This window comes from Salvelinus alpinus, chromosome 15, assembly GCF_045679555.1.
Source record: "Salvelinus alpinus chromosome 15, SLU_Salpinus.1, whole genome shotgun sequence".
In the NCBI taxonomy this organism is placed as follows: domain Eukaryota; kingdom Metazoa; phylum Chordata; class Actinopteri; order Salmoniformes; family Salmonidae; genus Salvelinus; species Salvelinus alpinus.
Genome location: NC_092100.1, coordinates 30,010,404 through 30,033,550, shown reverse-complemented (window position 1 = coordinate 30,033,550; position 23,147 = coordinate 30,010,404). Strand labels below are relative to the sequence as shown.

At 42.8% G+C, this 23,147-nt stretch overlaps 1 protein-coding gene across 1 annotated transcript; it reads right to left on the bottom strand.

Annotated features, from left to right (window-relative positions):
- pskh1 (protein serine kinase H1) lies at positions 1 to 18,200 on the bottom strand. The gene is made up of 3 exons (XM_071343277.1): positions 17,737 to 18,200; positions 14,718 to 15,882; positions 1 to 3,217 (listed from the first exon to the last, which is right to left on the bottom strand). The coding sequence occupies exons 2-3, from the start codon at positions 15,672 to 15,674 to the stop codon at positions 2,900 to 2,902; spliced, it is 1,275 nt and encodes a 424-aa protein (XP_071199378.1). The 5' UTR covers positions 15,675 to 15,882; positions 17,737 to 18,200; the 3' UTR covers positions 1 to 2,899.
- Positions 18,201 to 23,147: the final 4,947 nt, after the last annotated feature.

Here is a 23,147-nt window from a genome sequence, read left to right as displayed (position 1 = left end):
TGATCATTAGAGCTGAAACTTTATTTTAAATTAGTACAAAAAAAGTTGTCAGGTTCGAGTTTGTTTATTTGGCATATTCAAATAAAACATGACTCACTGAACCAGTTCACCATTTAAAAAAAGTTAATGTACAAGAATCATTGTGTTATCACTCATTTAAACACAAATGAACAACATAAGAAAAATACATAAAAACCAATTGCATTCAGGAAACAGTGTTGAATTGGCTACTTCAGAAAAAGACAACAGCATGTGTCGTACAGATAGAACAGATGAAAGGAAACACTTTCGGAAAATATGTTTACATTCCGCAAAATCGCTTGCAAATACTATTTGGTTAATCATTGACTTGGCACACATTGCACACTTTACAATTTGCTCCATTTAAAAAAATGTAATCTATTCTCTTCAGGCCAAGACATAGTTTTTTCAGGATGTAAAAGCAATTTTGAATTCCACGTTTGCATTAAAACCAAACCTTTGTTAAAAATAAAAGGCATTGATGTTTCAAAAACAATCAACCAACAAGTGACTGAAACCATGGCATTATTAGTACTGTGGGGTTGAAAATGCATGTTACAAATGTATGCTGCATTTCACATACACTGAGTGTACAAAACATTATGAACACCTACTCTTTCCATTACAGACTGACCAGGTGAATGCTATGATCCCTTATTGATGACGCTTGCTAAATCCACTTAAATTGGTGTAGATGAAGGGGAGGAGACAGGTTAATGAAGGATTTTGAAGCCTTGAGACAATTGAGACATAGATTGTGTATGTGTGTCATTCAGAGGGTGAATGGGCATGACAAAAGATTTAAGTGCCTTTGAACAGGGTATGGTAGTAGGTGCCAGGCGCACCGGTTTGTGTCAAGAACTGCAACGCTGCCGGGTTTTTCATGCTCAACAGTTTCCCCTGTGTATCAAGAATGGTCCACCACCCAAAGGACACCCAGCCAACTTGATACAACTGTGGGAATCATTGAAGTCAACATGGGCCAGCATCCCTGTGGAATGCTTTCAACACCTTTTAGAGTCCATGCCATGACAAATTGAGGCTGTTCAGAGGACAAAAGGGGGGAGGGGGAGGGTGCAGTTGGCCAAGTATGTGGGGGGAAGACACCACTGCACATTACTGTACAACAATTTTAAAAAACAATAACAGCAGTAGGACCGACTGAGTGAAGATGGAGAATAATGTAACATTATAGAATTATCAAACGAGAGATTGAGGTAAGTTGATACGGCTCTGTTGGATTTCCAGTATCTTTGAAAAATTCACTTTAAAATACCAGCGCTTGCTTCTCACCGGAAATTGCTCAAAAGTACATAGTGTATATGACAAAATCAAACCGATCGCTTACTATGGGTGTCTTGGTTGGGGAGTACAAAAAGATAACTACAAAAGGAGCTAACTAACAAGAGCATGTGTAATTAATATACAAAACCTACAACTAAGCCTGCCAACAAAAACCAGAGGTATAAGTATTTTTTTTGAATCCCTTCAAAACACTATTGGATGACCCATCAAAATGATACTGTAGGTTAAATGAGATCAGGCCCTTGAACCACCACTTAAATAAGTGCATTCACAGGCTATAACAAGGTACACCCAAAATAATAAAACCTCTGAAACATTGAAGAGTTTCATTTAAAAGACTAAAGCAATAGTTATAAGATTTATTTTCAATCCTATAATTTTATGGTCATTTTTCTTGATTAAGACTTGACAATAGTGCAGAAAGGCCAGATTTGGATTGGTCTCTCCTCCCAACAACCGTCTGTGGGCTCTACGACTGGCAAAGCATCCACCACAGCACAAATTTAGTTGTTGTCAAACTACACGGTTTGTTCAATAAAAAAAATACAGTACAAACATGACATGTCTGCATTACTCAGAACAAATTGTAAATAAATATTTGATACAACAAATTAAATGAATACTGAGCTTTCAACCATTGGACTACTCTCCATCAGTTAGACATTTATTTGATCCATTCTCCATCAGTTTGTTAAATTACACATCACTTGACGTGTATACTTCATTACAACAATGCTGTTCATCTCAGACAGTGTAGCGGGAGCAGGAGAGTGAAGAGACAGGACTAGGTGACGATGACATCGATGCAAAAGCGCTGGATCATCCGTCCTTATTTAGTTTCCAGTCAACCTCCCTCAGCCTTTCAAGCTCACAGTTGAAAAATAATCCCAGAATTAATAGGGGGAAAAAATCATGAATGGGCCGGTTATAAAAACTGAATCCTGGCAAGAAAGAGACTTAATTTGCAATCCATGAAAGCAACTGGTCGGGATACAATAAGATTGGATATACGACTTCTAAACCAAAATTAAATAAATAAATGTTTATTTTGGCCTTCATTGACATACTTGTGTTTTAGCACAAAGTATCATTGTATTTTTTGTCCACATCAAGATATAATCAGATATAGATCTCCACCAAAGCAAGTAACTCACTGTTCTTGTAACATAATAAATTCACAGCAAATAATCAGGAATCAGTGTTGGAAAAGCATTTGAACATCCCTTCCTAAACCTTCATTACCTTGAATTCTGTTCAACAGATCCGTTTAGATGGACAGCTTCAAGTGACCATTTTTACGGAAACAATACAATCAAGACAACAATAAATAAATATGAAGAGACACACAAGGACAGGAAAGAAACATGAGAAAATAGGAATCTAGGAAAAATAGTGAAATCTGAGGATGTTTTGTTTACTGCCTCAGAGGCACAATGGCCTAGGATGGATGTTGAAGTTATTGCTGAGCTGAAGTGCTGTTCTAGGGCCAGCTGCTGATAAGTCCCTGCTTGTGGTCTCAATGAGACACGCAACATTACGAGTTTGTAAAAATTTCAGCCCATGTAACTATTACTCAGCCATTGTATTGTTGTTGGTAGCGGCGGTTGAGCTCACGCAGCTCTTTCTCCCGAGCACGGCGAGCCTTGTTGGACTTGGTGGAGCGGCTGGAGCGTGTGGACTGGGCAGACTTGGTGCTGTGGCAGCGTGACGAGGCTCTCTTCAGGAGGTTCTGGGAGATAGAGCGCTGCAGGTTCTTCATGGAGGATGAAGCAGCCATGCTGACGACCCAGGGGTGCTTCAGAGCCTGGCCTGCAGTCAACCTCTCGCTGGGGTCCACTGTCAGCACACGGTCAATGAAGTCCTTCGCCAGGTTGGACACACTGGGCCATGGCTGAGCAGGGAGGAAGAGACGGAAAAAGAGCTTTAAATGTTGAGGAACTGCAAAATGTTAATGGTTTGAATTAAGGCTTTATATGATGCACTAGTGGGGGGGTCAAATCCATTTTCAGTGAAAGTAATCAAGTGGCAGACTCCATTTCTCTAGCACACTTGTGGATACCTGCTGAATTTTGGAACATAACTATAATGAACAATACATACAAGAGGGCAGCAGAATGTAAAGCAGCTGCGGTTGAACATTGCTATACTGTACGCAGTGTTTTCCACTAGCGCCGGCTGTCGGCTGTACAGCCGACTCGCTACTTTTTCTACTTAAATTAACTACACTACTTTTCAATTCGGTAGTCAGAAAAAAGAATGTGGAGTCTTCCCCCGCTTGAATGAACAATATGCATCTTATAGTGATCTATTGATAGGAGGACAGGCGCCTATCAGTCACAAAGTGAGCAATGACAGGGAAGTCTGCTGTCTGTCCCGCCTCTCGGTACCTCTGTATGTGAGTGTATGAGCAGTCGAATTTCTTTACACGGTGGGATAGAGCATAAATGTCCATGTCCCATAACAGGGCTCGACAATAACGCTTGTCCGGGACAAGTAAAATACATTGTTGGACAAGAAGGATATAGATTTAAGATGTCCAAATGGATTATTTTTTTTTTAAGTCACAAAAATCACAATATCAAATAATTACTACGATCAGAATTTTATCAGAGACCAACATTGGAATAATCTTTTTGTATATTTTTCATGCTCCTGAGTGACGCAGCCGTCTAAGGCACTGAATCTCAGTGCAAGAGGCGTCACTACAGTCCCTGGTTCGAATCCAGGCTGTATCACATCTGGCTGTGATTGGGAGTCCTATAGGGCGGTGCACAATTGGCTCAGTGTCGTCCTGGTTTGGGCGGGGTAGGCCATCATTGTAAATAGCAATTTGTTCTTAACTGACATGCCTAGTTAAAATTATCCTAAATAAAAAGCCTATGTGCATTTTACCTACTTACAGTGGGGAGAACAAGTATTTGATACACTGCCGATTTTGCAGGTTTTCCTACTTACAAAGCATGTAGAGGTCTGTCATTTTTATCATAGGTACACTTCAACTGTGAGAGACGGAATCTAAAACAAAAATCCAGAAAATCACATTGTATGATTTTTAAGTAATTCATTTGCATTTTATTGCATGACATAAGTATTTGATCACCTACCAACCTAACAGACCTGTTAGTTTTTCTTTAAGAAGCCCTCCTGTTCTCCACTCATTACCTGTATTAACTGCACCTGTTTGAACTCGTTACCTGTATAAAAGACACCTGTCCACACACTCAATCAAACAGACTCCAACCTCTCCACAATGGCCAAGACCAGAGAGCTGTGTAAGGACATCAGGGATAAATTGTAGACCTGTACAAGGCTGGGATGGGCTACAGGACAATAGCCAAGCAGCTTGGTGAGAAGGCAACAACTGTTGGCACAATTATTAGAAAATGGAAGAAGTTCAAGATGACGGTCAATCACCCTCGGTCTGGGGCTCCATGCAAGATCTCACCTCGTGGGGCATCAATGATCATGAGGAATGTGAGGGATCAAATCAAATCAAATCAAATCAAATTTTATTAGTCACATACACATGGTTAGCAGATGTTAATTTTACATTTACATTTAAGTCATTTAGCAGACGCTCTTATCCAGAGCGACTTACAAATTGGTGCATTCACCTTATGATATCCAGTGGAACAACCACTTTACAATAGTGCATCTAACTCTTTTAAGGGGGGGGGGGGGGGTTAGAAGGATTACTTTATCCTATCCTAGGTATTCCTTAAAGAGGTGGGGTTTCAGGTGTCTCCGGAAGGTGGTGATTGACTCCGCTGACCTGGCGTCGTGAGGGAGTTTGTTCCACCATTGGGGTGCCAGAGCAGCGAACAGTTTTGACTGGGCTGAGCGGGAACTGTACTTCCTCAGAGGTAGGGAGGCGAGCAGGCCAGAGGTGGATGAACGCAGTGCCCTTGTTTGGGTGTAGGGCCTGATCAGAGCCTGAAGGTACGGAGGTGCCGTTCCCCTCACAGCTCCGTAGGCAAGCACCATGGTCTTGTAGCGGATGCGAGCTTCAACTGGAAGCCAGTGGAGAGAGCGGAGGAGCGGGGTGACGTGAGAGAACTTGGGAAAGTTGAACACCAGACGGGCTGCGGCGTTCTGGATGAGTTGTAGGGGTTTAATGGCACAGGCAGGGAGCCCAGCCAACAGCGAGTTGCAGTAATCCAGACGGGAGATGACAAGTGCCTGGATTAGGACCTGCGCCGCTTCCTGCGTGAGGCAGGGTCGTACTCTGCGAATGTTGTAGAGCATGAACCTACAGGAACGGGTCACCGCCTTAATGCGAGTGTAGCGAAATGCTTGTGCTTCTAGTTCCGACAATGCAGTAATAACCAACAGTAATCTAACCTAACAATTCCACACTACTACCTTACACACACACACAAGTGTAAAGGGATAAAGAATATGTACATAAAGATATATGAATGAGTGGTGGTACAGAACGGCATGGCAGATGCAGTAGATGGTATAGAGTACGGTATATACGTATGAGATGAGTACTGTAGGGTATGTAAACATAAAGTGGCATAGTTTAAAGTGGCTAGTGGTACATGTATTGCATAAAGATGGCAAGATGCAGTAGATGATATAGAGTACAGTATATATACATAAGAGATGGGTAATGTAGGGTATGTAAACATTGTATTAAGTGGCATTGCTTAAAGTGGCTAGTGGTACATTTTTACATAATTTCCATCAATTCCCATTTTTAAAGTGGCTGGAGTTGAGTCAGTATGTTGGCAGCGGCCGCTAAATGTTAGTGGTGGCTGTTTAACAGTCTGATGGCCTTGAGATAGAAGCTGTTTTTCAGTCTCTCGGTCCCTGCTTTGATGCACCTGTACTGACCTCGCCTTCTGGATGATAGCGGGGTGAACAGGCAGTGGCTTGGGTGGTTGTTGTCCTTGATGATCTTTATGGCCTTCCTGTGACATCGGGTGGTGTAGGTGTCCTGGAGGGCAGGTAGTTTGCCCCTGGTGATGCGTTCTGCAGACCTCACTACCCTCTGGAGAGCCTTACGGTTGTGGGCGGAGCAGTTGCCGTACCAGGCGGTGATACAGCCCGACAGGATGCTCTCGATTGTGCATCTGTAGAAGTTTGTGAGTGCTTTTGGTGACAAGCCGAATTTCTTCAGCCTCCTGAGGTTGAAGAGGCGCTGCTGCGCCTTCTTCACAACGCTGTCTGTGTGGGTGGACCAATTCAGTTTGTCCGTGATGTGAACACCGAGGAACTTAAAACTTTCCACCTTCTCCACTACTGACCCGTCGATGTGGATAGGGGGGTGCTCCCTCTGCTGTTTCCTGAAGTCCACAATCATCTCCTTTGTTTTGTTGACGTTGAGTATGAGGTTATTTTCCTGACACCACACTCCGAGGGCCCTCACCTCCTCCCTGTAGGCCGTCTCGTCGTTGTTGGTGATCAAGCCTACCACTGTAGTGTCATCCGCAAACTTGATGATTGAGTTGGAGGCGTGCATGGCCACGCAGTCGTGGGTGAACAGGGAGTACAGGAGAGGGCTCAGAACGCACCCTTGTGGGGCCCCAGTGTTGAGGATCAGCGGGGTGGAGATGTTGTTACCTACCCTCACCACCTGGGGGCGGCCCGTCAGGAAGTCCAGGACCCAGTTGCACAGGGCGGGGTCGAGACCCAGGGTCTCGAGCTTGATGACGAGTTTGGAGGGTACTATGGTGTTAAATGCTGAGCTGTAATCGATGAACAGCATTCTCACATGGGTATTCCTCTTGTCCAGATGGGTTAGGGCAGTGTGCAGTGTGGTTGCGATTGCGTCGTCTGTGGACCTATTGGGTCGGTAAGCAAATTGGAGTGGGTCTAGGGTGTCCGGTAGGGTGGAGGTGATATGGTCCTTGACTAGTCTCTCAAAGCACTTCATGATGACGGAAGTGAGTGCTACGGGGCGGTAGTCGTTTAGCTCAGTTACCTTAGCTTTCTTGGGAACAGGAACAATGGTGGCCCTCTTGAAGCATGTGGGAACAGCAGACTGGGATAAGGATTGATTGAATATGTCCGTAAACACACCAGCCAGCTGGTCTGCGCATGCTCTGAGGACGCGGCTGGGAATGCCGTCTGGGCCTGCAGCCTTGCGAGGGTTAACACGTTTAAATGTTTTACTCACCTCGGCTGCAGTGAAGGAGAGCCCGCAGGTTTTGGTAGGGGGCCGTGTCAGTGGCACTGTATTGTCCTCAAAGCGGGCAAAAAAGTTGTTTAGCCTGTCTGGGAGCAAGACATCCTGGTCCTCGACGGGGCTGGTTTTCTTTTTGTAATCCGTGATTGACTGTAGACCCTGCCACATACCTCTTGTGTCTGAGCTGTTGAATTTCGACTCGATTTTGTCTCTGTACTGAGACTTAGCCTGTTTGATTGCCTTGCGGAGAGAATAGCTACACTGTTTGTATTCGGTCATGCTTCCGGTCACCTTGCCCTGGTTAAAAGCAGTGGTTCGCGCTTTCAGTTTCACGCGAATGCTGCCGTCAATCCACGGTTTCTGGTTTGGGAATGTTTTTATCGTTGCTGTGGGTACGACATCGTCAATGCACTTCCTAATGAACTCGCTCACCGAATCAGCATATTCGTCAATATTGTTGTTGGACGCGATGCGGAACATATTCCAATCCGCGTGATTGAAGCAGTCTTGAAGCGTGGATTCAGATTGGTCGGACCAGCGTTGAACAGACCTGAGCGCGGGAGCTTGTTGTTTGAGTTTTTGTTTGTAGGCTGGAATCAACAAAATGGAGTCGTGGTCAGCTTTTCCGAAAGGGGGGCGGGGGAGGGCCTTATAAGCGTCGCGGAAATTAGTATAACAATGGTCTAGTGTTTTTCCAGCCCTGGTAGCACAATCGATATGCTGATAGGATCAGCCCAGAACTACACGGCAGGACCTGGTCAATGACCTGAAGAGAGCTGGGACCACAGTCTCAAAGAAAACCATTAGTAACACACTACGCCGTCATGGATTAAAATCCTGCAGCGCACGCAAGGTCCCCCTGCTCAAGCCAGCGCATGTCCAGGCCCGTCTGAAGTTTGCCAATGACCATCTGGATGATCCAGAGGAGGAATGGGAGAAGGTCATGTGGTCTGATGAGACAAAAGTAGAGCTTTTTGCTCTAAACTCCACTCGCCGTGTTTGGAGGAATAGAAGGATGAGTACAACCCCAAGAACACCATCCCAACCGTGAAGCATGGAGGTGGAAACATCATTCTTTGGGGATGCTTTTCTGCAAAGGGGACAGGACGACTGCACCGTATTGAAGGGAGGATGGATGGGGCCATGTATCGCGAGATCTTGACCAACAACCTCCTTCCCTCAGTAAGAGCATTGAAGATGGGTCGTGGCTGGGTCTTCCAGCATGACAACGACCCGAAACACACAGCCAGGGCAACTAAGGAGTGGCTCCGTAAGAAGCATCTCAAGGTCCTGGAGTGGCCTAGCCAGTCTCCAGACCTGAACCCAATAGAAAATCTTTGGAGGGAGCCGAAAGTCCGTATTGCCCAGCGACAGCACCGAAACCTGAAGGATCTGGAGAAGGTCTGTATGGAGGAGTGGGCCAAAATCCCTGCTGCAGTGTGTGCAAACCTGGTCAAGAACTACAGGAAACGTATGATCTCTGTAATTGCAAACTAAGGTTTCTGTACCAAATATTCAGTTCTGCTTTTCTGATGTATCAAATACTTATGTCATGCAATAAAATGCAAATTAATTAATTAAAAATCATACAATGTGATTTTCTGGATTTTTGTTTTAGATTCCGTCTCTCACAGTTGAAGTGTACCTATGATAAAAATTACAGACCTCTACATGCTTTGTAAGTAGGAAAACCTGCAAAATTGTCAGTGTATCAAATACTTGTTCTCCCCACTGTATGTCCAAACCGATGCTGACATGAGGGAGGCGCCAGAAAATGTAGCCAAACTTTAATGAGACTTAATGAGAATTACATAAATATAGGCTAAACGCCAGTCATGTTTGACAAATATAACAAAAGATAATTAATATTAACATCTAAAGGCTTGATTCTGTTGACATACTCAATGCACAGTTCGTTCAGCTCAAATGGTCACAAGAGTGGAGAGCGAAGGACTGTGCCTGTTCTGCACACCACTCATCCTTGAATCTGAGCGGAGGTGGTAAGCATTTTGAAACTAGTTAACCATGAACTTGTTTAAAACCTGGACGTTTTATGTCATTTTATGAAGCACGTCTTACCTCGTTACAAAGTAGCCTAGCCAAAATACGACCATATAAATGTTGAGGGAATTATTTTATAAACACTTTTAATATGTCATTGAAACCAGCATTTTATCATGTTATATTGGTTTTCAAATCAACATTATTTTATTGTCCAGCAGCCAAAGGTATAATCCTAGCTGTATTAGTAACCCATGCCAGTTGATTCCTCTTTAGATCTTAGATTGAGGCTAGGCTAGCTAATTGAGGATATTTTGCTGCACTCCCCATCCTTGTCTACAACAACTCCATTCACATTAAACAGCCTAACCGTTGGTTGATCATTGAAGACTACACATTCTCATTTAGCCAATTTAATTCTGGAATGTTAATTCCATTTTGCATTGATTAGAAATCTTCCACTTAACTTGCTACACATGTAGCATCTGACTGTAGTGCTGCAATGACTGACCGACAATAACAAGCCACACCCTGCAAAACGTGTGTAGGCTACTCATAATAAACTGTCATAAAACTGTTGTTTTATAAAATTGTGGAATGTAATGGTCTATTGTTGTAGGCTATGTAGCAATGTCACATCATTGTTTTACATTTTAGACAAAACCTTTTCATTGTTAAAATAGTCCTATATTTTGTTTTTCTTCTAAAAAATGAATACTAATGTCCGTTCAGATATTTGATTAACCGTGCCCATCCATACTTTTCAATACATATCCTAATAACCAAATATATAGAGAAAGCGTGCCAACCTATAGGCACTGCATGACCCCATTGCATTTAAGAACTACACCATGTCTGAGCCAGTAGTGGGCCAGCGAGAAAAAAAGTTACCATTGGACCTTGCTTGCCATGTTTTATATGCAGCCACGGAGTGGTGGCGCATAGGCTATTTACTGTGCTTTGACTGATGAACAGCAAGCTTGACTTGTTTATAAAAGGTGTTGAACTGACTGAAAAGTTGATCTCATATATCCTTGCCATTCATAAATCATACAACATAGTTATACAGTGAGCTTCAAAAGTATTGGGACTGTGACACGTTTTGTTGGTTTTGGCTCTGTACTCCAGCACTTTAGATTTGAAATGATAGAATTAGGTTAAAGTGAGGTTAAATTGCAGACTCAGCTTTAATTTGAGGGTATTTTCATCCATATCGGGTGAACCGTTTAGAAATTACAGCACTTTTTGTACCATTTTAGGAGACCGATAGTACTGGGACAAATTCACTTATGTGTATTAAAGTTTTGCCTTTATAAAATGAAGCATAGCTACACCCATGTATGTTACCCCCACTGAGAGAAGCTGAACTTGTCTGATTCAAAGTAGGAGGCCCTTACGCACATTGAGCATACTGCAGTTGCTGCCAGGAACTCCATCCTAACATCACAAAGAAACGTAGGGGGTTCGTGTTGAAAGCATTGTGCACAGTCCAGAAACACATATACATGTTTTTGATTTAAATGAAACCCAGGCTAACACATTATGTTAGCAATGCATCCAGTATGAATTGAACAACAGTGGTCGGCGAGTATTGTTAAGATCCCAGACGCTCGTTCAGAACGTTTTAACGCATCGCAATCGATTCGGTTTTGGAAACACAAGGAATGTATCTTTCATATCAGCGAGAAATACTTTATCATATGGAATTGTCATACCAAATTATTTGATTTGGAATTTTAAGACTTCTTAAGGTATGAACAAATAAATAATTGAATTTGGCATTACTGCTATTAGCCCATAGAAACACATTGAAAAACAGGTCCACTTCATAAAACAACAGATAGTAAAAAAAAGAGTTTTACAAAGGAAGTTCGTTCTGAAGTTTCTGTCCAATATCTGAGAGATGCAAAAGATTAGGATTATTATTTTAAATGTATTTAACCGTGTATTTTAGGCACTAAAGGATCTAGATATATACATACATGGCCAAAAGTATGTGGACACCCCTTCAAACACTACCTGCCCGAACGCATAGTGCCAACTGTAAAGTTTGGTGGAGGAGGAATAATAGTCTGGGGCTGTTTTTCATGGTTCGGGCTAGGCCTGTTAGTTCCAGTGAAGGAACATCTGCACACTACAGCATACAATGACAGTCTAAAGGATTTCTTTCCTGTTTCAGCATGACAATGCCACGAGCACAAAGCGAGGTCCATACAGAAATGGTTTGTCGAGATCAGTGTGGAAAAACTGGACTGTCCTGCACAGAGCCCGGACCTCAACCCCATCGAACACATTTGGGATGAATTGGAACGCTGACTGTGAGCCAGGCCTAATTGCCCAACATCAGTGCCCGACCTCACTAATGCTCGTGGCATCTAGTGGAAAGCCTTCCCAGAAGAGTGGAGGCTGTTATGGCAGCAAAGGACTCAGTCAGAGGCTCCATGTTGAGGAAAATATTTGCTAAATTTGAAAAATAAAATAAGGTAAGAAAAAAGTTACGATAAAATAACAAGACTATATACAGGGGGTACCGGTACAGAGTCAATGTGCTCCATATATATATATATATATATATATATACACATGGCGGTAGGGGTAAAATGACTATAGACAATAAACAGGGAGTAGCAGCAGCGTAAAAAAGGGTGTCAATGCAAATTGTCCAGGTAGCCATTTGAATAACTGTTTACAGTCAAATGGCTTGGGGGTAGAAGCTGTTAAGGAGGCTTTTGGACCAAGACTTGGCGCTACGGTACCGCTTGCCATGCAGTAGCAGAGAGAACAGTCTATGACTAGGGTGGTTGGAGTCTGACAATTTTATGGGCCTTCCTCTAACACCACCTGGTATAGAGGTCCATGATGAAAGTAAGCTTGGCCCCAGTGATGTGGTGTGCCGTACACACTACCCTCTGTAGCGCCTTGCGATCAGATGCCGAGCAGTTGCCGTACCAAGCGGTGATGCAACCAGTCAGGATGCTCTCGATGGTGCAGCTTTAGAACTTTGAGGATCTGAGGACCCATGCTAAATCATTTCAGTCTCCTGTGGGGGAAGAGGCATTATTGAGTCCTCTTTACGACTGTCTTGGTGTGTTTGGACCATGATAGTTTGTTAGTGATGTGGACGCCAAAGAACTTGAAGCCCTCGACCCGCTCCAGTACAGCCCGTTGATGTGAATGGGGGCGTGCTCGGCCACCTTTTTCCTGTAGTCCAAGATCAGCTCTTTTGTCTTGCTCATGTTGAGGGAGAGGTTGTTGTCCTGGCACCACACTGCTAGGTTTAAGACTTCCTCCCTGTAGGCTGTCTCATCGTTGTCAGTGATCAGGACTACCACCGTTGTGATATCGGCAAACTTCATGGTGTTGGAGTCGTGCGTGGCCACGAAGTTGTGAGTGAATGGGGATTACAGGAGAGGACTAAGCACGCACCCCTTAGGGGCCCTCGTGTTGAGGATCAGCGTGGCAGATGTTGTTGGCTACCCTTACCACCTGGGGGCGGCTTGTCAGGAAGTCCAGGATCCAGTTGCACAGGGTGGTGTTTAGTTCCAGGGTCCTTAGCTTAGTGAGGAGCTTTGAGGGCACTATGGTGTTGAACGCTGAGCTGTAGTCAACAAACAGCATTCTCACATAGGTGTTCCTTTTGTCCAAGTGGGAAAGGGCAGTGTGGAGTGCAATAAAGATTCCGTCATCTGTGGATCTGTTGGGGCGGTATGTGCACATGCTCGGAGTATGCGTCCTGGTAATCCATCTGGCCCTGCAGTCTTGTGAATGTTGACCTGTTTAAAAGGTCTTACTCACATCGGCTACAGAGAGCAGGATCACACACTCATCTGGAACAGCTGGTGCTCTCATGCATGGTTCTGTGTTGCTTGCCTCGAAGCGAGCATAGAAGGCATTTAGCTCGTCTGGTAAGCTCATGTCACTGGGCAGCTCGCGGCTGGGTTTACCTTTGTAATCCGTAATAGTTTGCAAGCCCTGCCACATTCGACGAGCATCAGAACCGGTGTAGTACGATTCAATCTTAGTCCTGTGTTGAGGCTTTGCCTGTTTGATGGTTCGTCGGAGGGCATAGCGGGATGTCTTAATGTCCCATGTCTTAATGTCCCGCTTCTTGAAAGTGGCAGCTCTAGCCTTTAACTCAGTGAGGATGTTGTCTGTAATCCATGGCTTCTGGTTAGGATATGTACGTACAGTCACTGTGGGGACGACGTCTTTAATGCACTTATTGATGAAATTGGAGAATGATGTGGTGTTACTCATCAATACCATCGGATAAATTCCAGAACATATTCCAGTCTGTGCTAGCAAAACAGTCCTGTAGCTTAGCATCCGCATCATTAGACCACTTCTGTATAGAGCGAGTCACTGGTACTTTCTGCTTCAGTTTTTGCTTGTAAACAGGAATCAGGAGCATAGAATTATGATCAGATTGGCCAAATGGAGGGTAAGGGAGAGCTTTGTACACATCTCTATGTGTGGAGTAAAGATGGTCTGGAGTTTTTTCTCTCCCTGTGGTAGTAATTAGGTAAAACGGATTTAAGTTTCCCTGCATTAAAGTCCCCGGCCACTAAAAGCACAGTTTCTGGGTGAGCTTTCTCTTGTTTGTTTGTTTGTCCTTATATAGCATTGTTGGTCTTAGTGCCTGCATCAGTTTGTGGTGGTAAATAGACAGCTACGAAAAATATGGATGAAAATTAGCCCATGAAAACTCTTGGTAAATAGTGTGGAGACTTCCTTAATATTAGAGATTGCGCAGCAGCTGTTGTTGACAAATAGACACAGACCACCACCCCTCGTCTTACCGGAGGTTGCTGTTCTGTCTTGCTGATGCACGGAAAACCCAGCCAACTGTATATTATCCATGTCCTCGTTCAGCCATATTCCTCACAGTTCCGTCTTGATCTGATTTATCTCGAAATAAACTGTGCATTGATCCCACAAAAAAAATGGAATTCAAATAATTAAAAACCAACAAATAACCGAATATCAACATGTTTCGAAAACCAGTTTGAAAGGGATGACTATTGACGTTTCTAAACGTTAAAACACAGCATCAGAATTATAGTTCACATGGAGCCAACCGTAAGCGAATGTAACCGCTGAAAAGGAGGGTTTTTTGAGAGATAGTGTGCACTCAACACATCAAGGGAGGAGTGCTCGATAGGGGTTGTAGAATTATTGAGAAGCAGAGAGGACAACAAATTAGTAAGAATCAGAAACTAAATGGATGAAGGGAGTGTGTGAGGTCATAGATGCTTACCTCCCCAGAGAAGCTGTACTTCCCTTTGAGGATCTGGCGGTAGAGGCGCATGCGGTTGTCATCCTCAAAGGGCATGGTTCCACTCAGCAGAATGTAGGAAATGACACCCAGAGCCCACATGTCTACAGCATTAGTGTATGGCTTCCGTACCAGGATCTCTGGGGCAATGTACTCTGGTGTCCCACAAGTGGTCTTCATCAAGCACTCATCCCCCTTCTTACGAGTGCTGGCCAGCCCAAAGTCAGTGATCATAATTTTTGAGTCCGCCCCAGGGTGATAGTAGAGCAGGTTCTCAGGCTTGAGGTCACGGTGGGTGATGCCAAGTGTATGTAGATACTTGACCCCGTCCAGTACCATCTGTAGGACACGTGTAGCATCACGCTCTGTGAAAGAGCCACGGGCGATGATACGGTCAAAAAGCTCTCCTCCTGTAGCCAGCTCCATCACCATGTACACTCTCTCAGCTGTCTCAAACACCTCCATCAGCTGGATGATGTTAGTGTGGCGTACACGACGCAGGACACACAGCTCTGACTCGCATACCTCACGTCCCTCTCTATAGCGCGTCTCGATCATCTTGATGGCGTAGGGCTGACGCGTGCTCTTGTGCTCCACTCGCACCACCCGGCTGAAGCTACCGCGACCTATCAGGGCCTTAATGTCATATTTGGCTGTGACCCGTGGGTCAAACTTGGCTCTGTACTTGGCTACCTTGTTTCTGCGTGGGTCTGAGGCCTCTGGTTGGCCTGTATCCGGGGGTGCCCGGGCAGCTGGGAAAGCTGCCTGGGCCTGTGGGGAGAGAGAGCCTGTTTTCTCCCCTCCCATTTTACTCCCACTGCTGTCGTCTCGGATGAAATGTTTGTAGATGTCGGTCTTAGGAGGCTCCACCTTTTTGACCAAGTCTAGCTGGACATCTCCAGGTGGCTCAGGGAGGACCTTGCTCGTCCTGCACCCCATCACATCACAATCCTGACCAGCAGGACATCCTCATCACCCATGTAACAACCAGGCACTGAAGAGCATCAAGACACAGCAGACAGCCAATGCTCTTGACAAAATTCTGCAGTGGCCCACTGAACCAACTTTATCAATGGCAATCAGTGTGGCAGGCCACTCAGAAAATAGCTTCTCCACACAGAAGTGGACTGATGAAAATGTGGAAATTCTGAAAGAAAGAATACAAAGTAAAATATATTTTTTATGATACATTTTAAATAAATCATTGTTCAATACCAAGTTCAACACCCTAAAAGATGACTGATTTGACCAAATATAGCCTAGTAGGCCTAGCACATAGGCCTATTTTCTGTGCTGTGGAAATGCGTCACATTTCCTACCTAAACTGAGAAGCGGTGTGGGATGAAAAATTAAATCAAGAATTATGTTAGTAGAATCAACACTTCTCTGGTAAACATTCTAAATAAAAATCAGGCATACCAAGAATGTCGATAAGAAAGTATGCATACATGTATTGACATAGGGCTAAATAACGGTTCAGGCATCCCACCAACTGCCCCCCCCCAGCTTAATTTACATTTATGCTTTAGGTCTGTCTCAGACTTAGACGTCACATTATTGGATCTGTCCCACTATAGCATCTGTAAGAGCACGGCAGCGCCATTGAGGCCATCTCGATTTTGAAGTGGTACATTTTCTTCTTCTACTACTTCAATGAGTTGACAAACAAACTGAAAGGGTGCATACTGCCACCTGTAGTGTGTTGTTTGAATAGGTATAAAGCCAAGGTTGGCGATTTACTGCCACCTGCAGTTATGGAAGGTTTGCTCACGAGCAGGGCTCTAAATGGACATTTTTTATTTGTAGCACTGGTGCTCCCAACTTTAAAAAGCACAACATACAATTTAGGAGTACCAGAAAATCTGATTTTAAAAAATTATTGAGAAACAGCCTATATGAATTCTAGCTACTTCTGAGGCACGTTGTTCCCTAGAAACTAACACATAACCCTGTAAATACATTTGTTTAATATAAAAAGCAATTCATACATATAACTGTCATTGAAATTAAAAAGTAATTTGTGGCATATTAGGTTCCTACATTATGTAAAAGCACTATTTCCAATTGAGATGCATTGCATTGCAAAGTGTACACAGTCTATTTACAGGGGTGGATCCCAAAATAAATGTGTAAAGTGATCAAAACAAATTAGTTTGTTGTGCAAGTCATTTTATAGATAAAAACAATATGCTACGTATCGTTTTAAACGTGTGCATGCTTTTCTACTCCGACAAAATAAAAGCTGATTCAATGGGGGTGTGGTAGATTTCCACCGCAAAGGACTCTGGTAGGATACACATGACTTATCCTCAATGAAAGGTGGCTGTTGAGGAGGGGAGGACACTCTTCCATTCACCTACTAATGAATTGACATATCCTCAACAATTTATACGTTTCTGGGGTCATGGAGGGGAGAGGCAGGACTTTTGAAAAAAGGCCCCAGCGTCTCACCCAGTTGACTACTTCAAAATGGTTTAAGTCCCCATGCTGAAACGGCTTCTGGGCACTAGAGTCTTCTATCTCTCTCTATGGCCTGGCTACATCATATACTGGCCTTGCAAACTAGGAAAATAGTAAAATAGTGCCATTGGCAACAGCCGCCATGTATCAAATCTATAATCTAACCCAATTTGAGAAAATGTTACATTGTTGCAGTTTGTGGCAGCATTGTATAATTTGGGGCGGTGTAGCCAACAAGGTTACTTTGTCGGCCATGATGAATGTAGCAAACCTAAATGCCGACGATAGTTGCCTATTCCTCTATAGCATAACCTAAAACTATAGGCCTAAAAGTTTTGTTATAGTAAGTTTGTGGTAGGAATCTAAACAATTTGCGAGATAAAAGGTAGTGAGACAGTTGACAGCCATGCCATTTTATCTTGATCGAATGTTTAAAAAGGGACATTTATTCTTTATCATAAACTGTTGGTTAACAATACCCATGTATTAGTACATTTCATATTGTTCTGGACTCTGAAGCATCAAAACAACAAAATCTCACCTTAGCTATATCCAAGTTAGCTAGCTAGCTACATACGACAGCAAAACTCCACAACAGGACTCAGCTGTTCTCTCCATTTTTTTGTTTCGGGTTTTTCAAAGTTGAATCCAGTTGATAATAAACATAGCATACTGCTCAATCGTCTGTCTCTGATAACATTCGGAGTAAATTGAATCAAGTTTATGGCTTTATTTCGCGGGTAAAGGCGGTGGCAAAACAACAGATTGAAGTGCTCGGTAGTTTGCTTCATAAAACTGTGTTTTTTGTGGGACCACCTTTTTCTCCTGTAAACTTCTTTGTAAGTACGACCTCCTCGGCTTGTTTCAGATATACTTTGGAGGCAGCCTGGTCTCATAGACTAGACGTATCATACTAAAGTAAATCCGGGAAATGTAAAAGTATGATACAGTATGTTATGTTTGGTATGGTTACATAAGTAGGGTGGCTGGTCAGGTGTATAACGCCAACGTCTAGCCACCCGAATGTTGCGAGTTTGAATCTCATCATGGATAACTTCAGCATTTTAGTTAAAACCTTTTCTCAATATGGGGTGCTGTTTACACTTTGTAGAATTTTCGTTCCCAAATTAAACTGCCTCGTACTCAATTCTTGCTCGTACAATATGCATATTATTATTACTATTGGATAGAAAACACTCTCTAGTTTCTAAAACCGTTTGAATTATTTCTCTGAGTGAAACAGAACTGCAGCACACTTCCTGTCAAGAAGTGAGATTTCTGAAATCGAGGTCTCTGTTCCAGGGTCGGTTTATAAATTCCCTTGTAAGCTATGGGGCTACATGCACTGCATACGCCTTCCCCTAGATGTCAGTAAGCGGTGAGACTTTGAATGGAGTGGATAGCACCATCTGGGGGAGTATAAAGCCTCTTGGAACGGAAGGACCGACCTTTTCGACGTGGCGCCTGACGCAGGAGGTACACCAGCATGGCGTCCTGAAAAGCTTTCGGTTTAGCAGTTCTATAGCTCCGGCTCTGATTTAATTTGTTTTTTGTCTTAAAAACTTCATAAGGTAGTTAATTTAAACTGACTTATAGCAGTTTATATCAGTTTATTGCGATTTTCTGGAGTTTCTTTGTCAGGCGTTATCACGAGTTGGGCACCTCTCCGGTACATCGGCGTTAGCAGCTAATTTCTACAGGAGTAGAGGACATCTTTCAACCAAAAGACAATTGTTCTGGACAAAGGACCACTTGCCCAAGATTCTGATGGAAGATCATCCAAAAGTAAGAGCTATTTATGATGTTAATTCGTACTTCTGTGGAACAATGTAAAATTATTAGTCCGCCATTAATTTCGGCATGGTCTCGCTGTAACGCACGCTGTATGTCGAGTAACGTTAATTTTAAAAATCTAACACAGCGGTTGCATTAAGAACTACTGTATCTTTCATTTGCTGTCCAACCTGAATTTTTTAGTCAAGTTTATGATTAGTTATCGATTAGATTAGGTGCCTCTCCAAGATGGCGCCGGGCAGATTGCCTGAAATGTTGCTACTAATCACATTGTATAACCACGATTTGTGCCACTAAATATGCACATTTTCGAACAAATCCTATATGCATTGTGTAATATGATGTTACAGGACTGTCATCTGATGAAGTATATGAAGGTTAGTCAAAAATTATATATCTTTTGCTGGTTTGTTAGGATCGCTAACCTTTGTTGCTGGTAAACGGCTTGTGTTTCTGGCTATTGTGGTAAGCTAATATAATGCTATATTGTGTTTTCGCTGTAAAACACTTAAAAAATCAGAAATATTGGCTGGATTCACAAGATGTTGGTCTTTCATTTGCTGTACGCTGTGTATTTTTCAGAAAAGTTTTATGATGAGTATTTAGGTATTTGACGTTGGTCTCTGTAATTATTCTGGCTGCTTCGGCACTATTTCAGATTGCAGCTGCAATGTAGAACTGTGATTTATACCTGAAATATGCACATTTTTCTAACAAAACATGCTATACAATAAATATGTTATCAGACTGTCATCTGATGAAGTTGTTTCTTGGTTAGTGGCTATTTATATCTTTATTTGGTCGAAATTGTGATAGCTACCTATGCAGGAAAAAAATGGTGGGAAAAAAAAGTTGTGTCTTTTGCTATCATGTTTAGCTAATAGATTTACATAGTGTCTTCCCTGTAAAACATTTAAAAAATCAGAAATGATGGCTGGATTCACAAGATGTGTATCTTTCATCTGGTGTCTTGGACTTGTGATTTAATGATATTTAGATGCTAGTATTTACTTGTGACGCTATGCTAGGCTATGCTAGTCAGCTTTTTTACTGATGGGGGTGCTCCCAGATCCGGGATTGGGACCAATTAGAAGTTAATTAGCAACGTTTTAGCTACTTTGCAACTACTTAGCATGTTAGCTAACCCTAACCTTAACCCTTTTAGCCAACTACTAAACATAATCCTAACCCCTAGCCTAGCTAATGTTAGCAAGCTAGCTAATGTTAGCCACCTAGCTAGAATTCGTAACATATCATACGTTTAGCAAATTCGTTACATATAGTACAAATTGTAATTCGTAACATACAGTATATATGCAAAAGTATGTGGACACACCTTAAAATTAGTGGATTTGGCTATTTCAGCCACACCCGTTGCTGACAGGTGTATAAAATCGAGCACACAGCCATGCAATCTCCATAAAGAAACATTGACAGTAGAATGGCCTTACTGAAGAGCTCAGTGACTTTCAATGTGGCACAAGGCACTGCATCGCAGTGCTATAGGCATAAACTACAGATCTGGGTTAGATCCCAGATACACTACCGTTCAAAAGTTTGGGGTCACTAAGAAATGTCCTTGTTTTTGAAAGAAAAGCATTTTTTGTCCATTAAAATAACATAAAATTGATCAGAAATATAGTGTAGACATTGTTAATGTTGTAAATTACTATTGTAGCTGGAAACGGCAGATTTTTTTATGGAATAAGGAGCCTAGCTGGAGTGAGCTTTACACCACTCCAGCCGACGCTTGGCATTGCACATGGTGATCCATTCTGTGAGCTTGTGAGGCCTACCACTTCAACTGTATGTGCTGTTATTGTGAAGTGGAAACGTCTAGGAGCAACAACGGCGTGAAGTGGTAGGCCACACAAGCTCACAGAATGGATCACCATGCGCAATGCCAAGCGTCGGCTGGAGTGGTGTAAAGCCCACTGCCATCAGACTCTGGAGCAGTGGAAATGCATTCTCGGGAGTGATGAATCACACTTCACCATCTGGCAGTCCGACGGACAAATCTGGGTTTGGCAGATGCCAGGAGAACGTTACCTGCCTGAATGCATAGGGCCAACTGTAAAGTTTGATGGAGGAATAATGGTCTGGGGCTGTTTTTCATGGTTCGGGCTAGGCCCCTTAGTTCGAGTAAAGGGAAATCTTAAGACAACAGCATACAATTGTAGACGATTCTGTGCTTCCAACCTTGTGGCAACAGTTTGGGGAAGGCCTTTTCCTGTTTCAGCATGACAATGCCCCCGTGCACAAAGCGAGGCACATAAAGTCCCCACAGCAATGTTCCTACATTTAGTGGAAAGCCTTCCCAGAAGAGTGGAGGCTGTTATAGCAGCAAAGGGGGAACCAACTCCATATTAATGCCCATGATTTTGGAATAAGATGTTCGACGAGCAGGTGTCCACATTCCACATACTTTTGGTCATGTAGTGTATCATATGAAATGGGTGATGTATACCCACAAATAATATATACACCATACAAAACGTAACATATCGTACGAATTTAAGTGTCGCCGATTTACGTACAGAACAATACGACATACTGTTGAGACCAGGTTGCAACAGGAGATTGGGAATCGTAATAACGCACACTGGTGTATGTTGCCTGTACACTGTCAATGGACTACGCGATGCATTCTGGGTACACTCCGACAAGGAAAGCTCTCCTTCAAGGAGTCAAATTGAGCGTTAGCACAAAAACCCAACATGAACAAAAATCTCAACAATACAAATATTTTCCAGGATTTTAGATAATTAACTTGTCCTCTGTAATATCGTTGCACGTTCAAATTGTGACATTACGTTCTTTCGAGAAAAATAGGCAGGTTTCTCGACTCAATTGCGTGACAATTAGTTTAGCAACCGCGTTACCTCGGGTAGAAACAGGCAGAGATGTTAGAAAAGGAGTAGATAAGAATCCCAGCGGGAAATGAATGGAGAAACATATCATGTATTAACGCGCCGCACAGACTGTCGACCAATCGCGTTTACGCTGTTTGCGTCACGTGGTTGCCTGCTCATCGTCATTAGGATAATTTAGGTCATTTACAGCCATGCCGGTCAGTTAATAACATTACTGGTCACATTGTTTCCATTGTTTTGCATTTAGCTTTGTGCCTAATCACCTGGTATTATGGCACCTCTATAATAGGGCAAGCCAAGAGTGCAAGCCTGGTATGCAATGGCGTTTTATTTAATACTGGAAGAAAACAAAGAGTAAGCTAAAATAGTTAATTTATTCCTTTGTAATTAATTATGATATAGTCCTGAATTAGTCATTCAGCAGAGACTTAAAGTGACAGACAGTACAAAAGTGCAGACTGGACCCTGGTTTTATGGACACAATCGATAGTTTTTCCTGTAGAATGCTGTATTTGTACCATAGTGTCCAGGGATATAGCTTCCAGGGGCCCCAAGCAAACGTTTTGTTCAAACTCATCTGTTTTGTATGCTAGGGACTCTAGTGAATAGGCTGGACCCTGGTTTTATAGACATACAATTGATTATGTACGGTGCAATATTTATGTCCAATATGAAACATTTACTGCATTTAAGCTGATTGACCACTCTGTAAGGGTGTAAACTTTGTGGATTTGACAACTTGAAGTGCTCCTGGGTAGAATGGACCCCCTTTTACTGTGACACAACGTACAGAAAATTGTGTATGGTGCAATATGTATGTCCAATTTGAAAAGATGATTGGATATAAGCTGATTGGCCACTCTTTAAGGGGCGCAAAATGAGCAGCGACGCTCCTCCGGGTGTAAACTCTGTGGATTTGGAAACTAGAAGTGCTCCGGAGTAGAATGGATGCCCCTTTTACTTCGACACAACATACAGGCAACAATATATGGTGCAATATGTATGTCCAAAATGAAAAACATACTGCAATTCAGCAGATTGGTGCCTCTTTAAGGGGTGCAAAATGAGCAGCGATGTTCCTCTGGGTGTATCCTCTGTGGATTTGGAAACTAGAAGTGCTCCTGAGTATGCGACACAATGTACAGGCAATTATGTCCAATATGAAAAACGTACGGAACATCATGCAATACGAATGGGGTAAATAACAATGGAATTTAAATGTGTTTCTAATATTGTTATGACTATTCATATTATTATCATTAGATTATTGTTATTATCATTATTT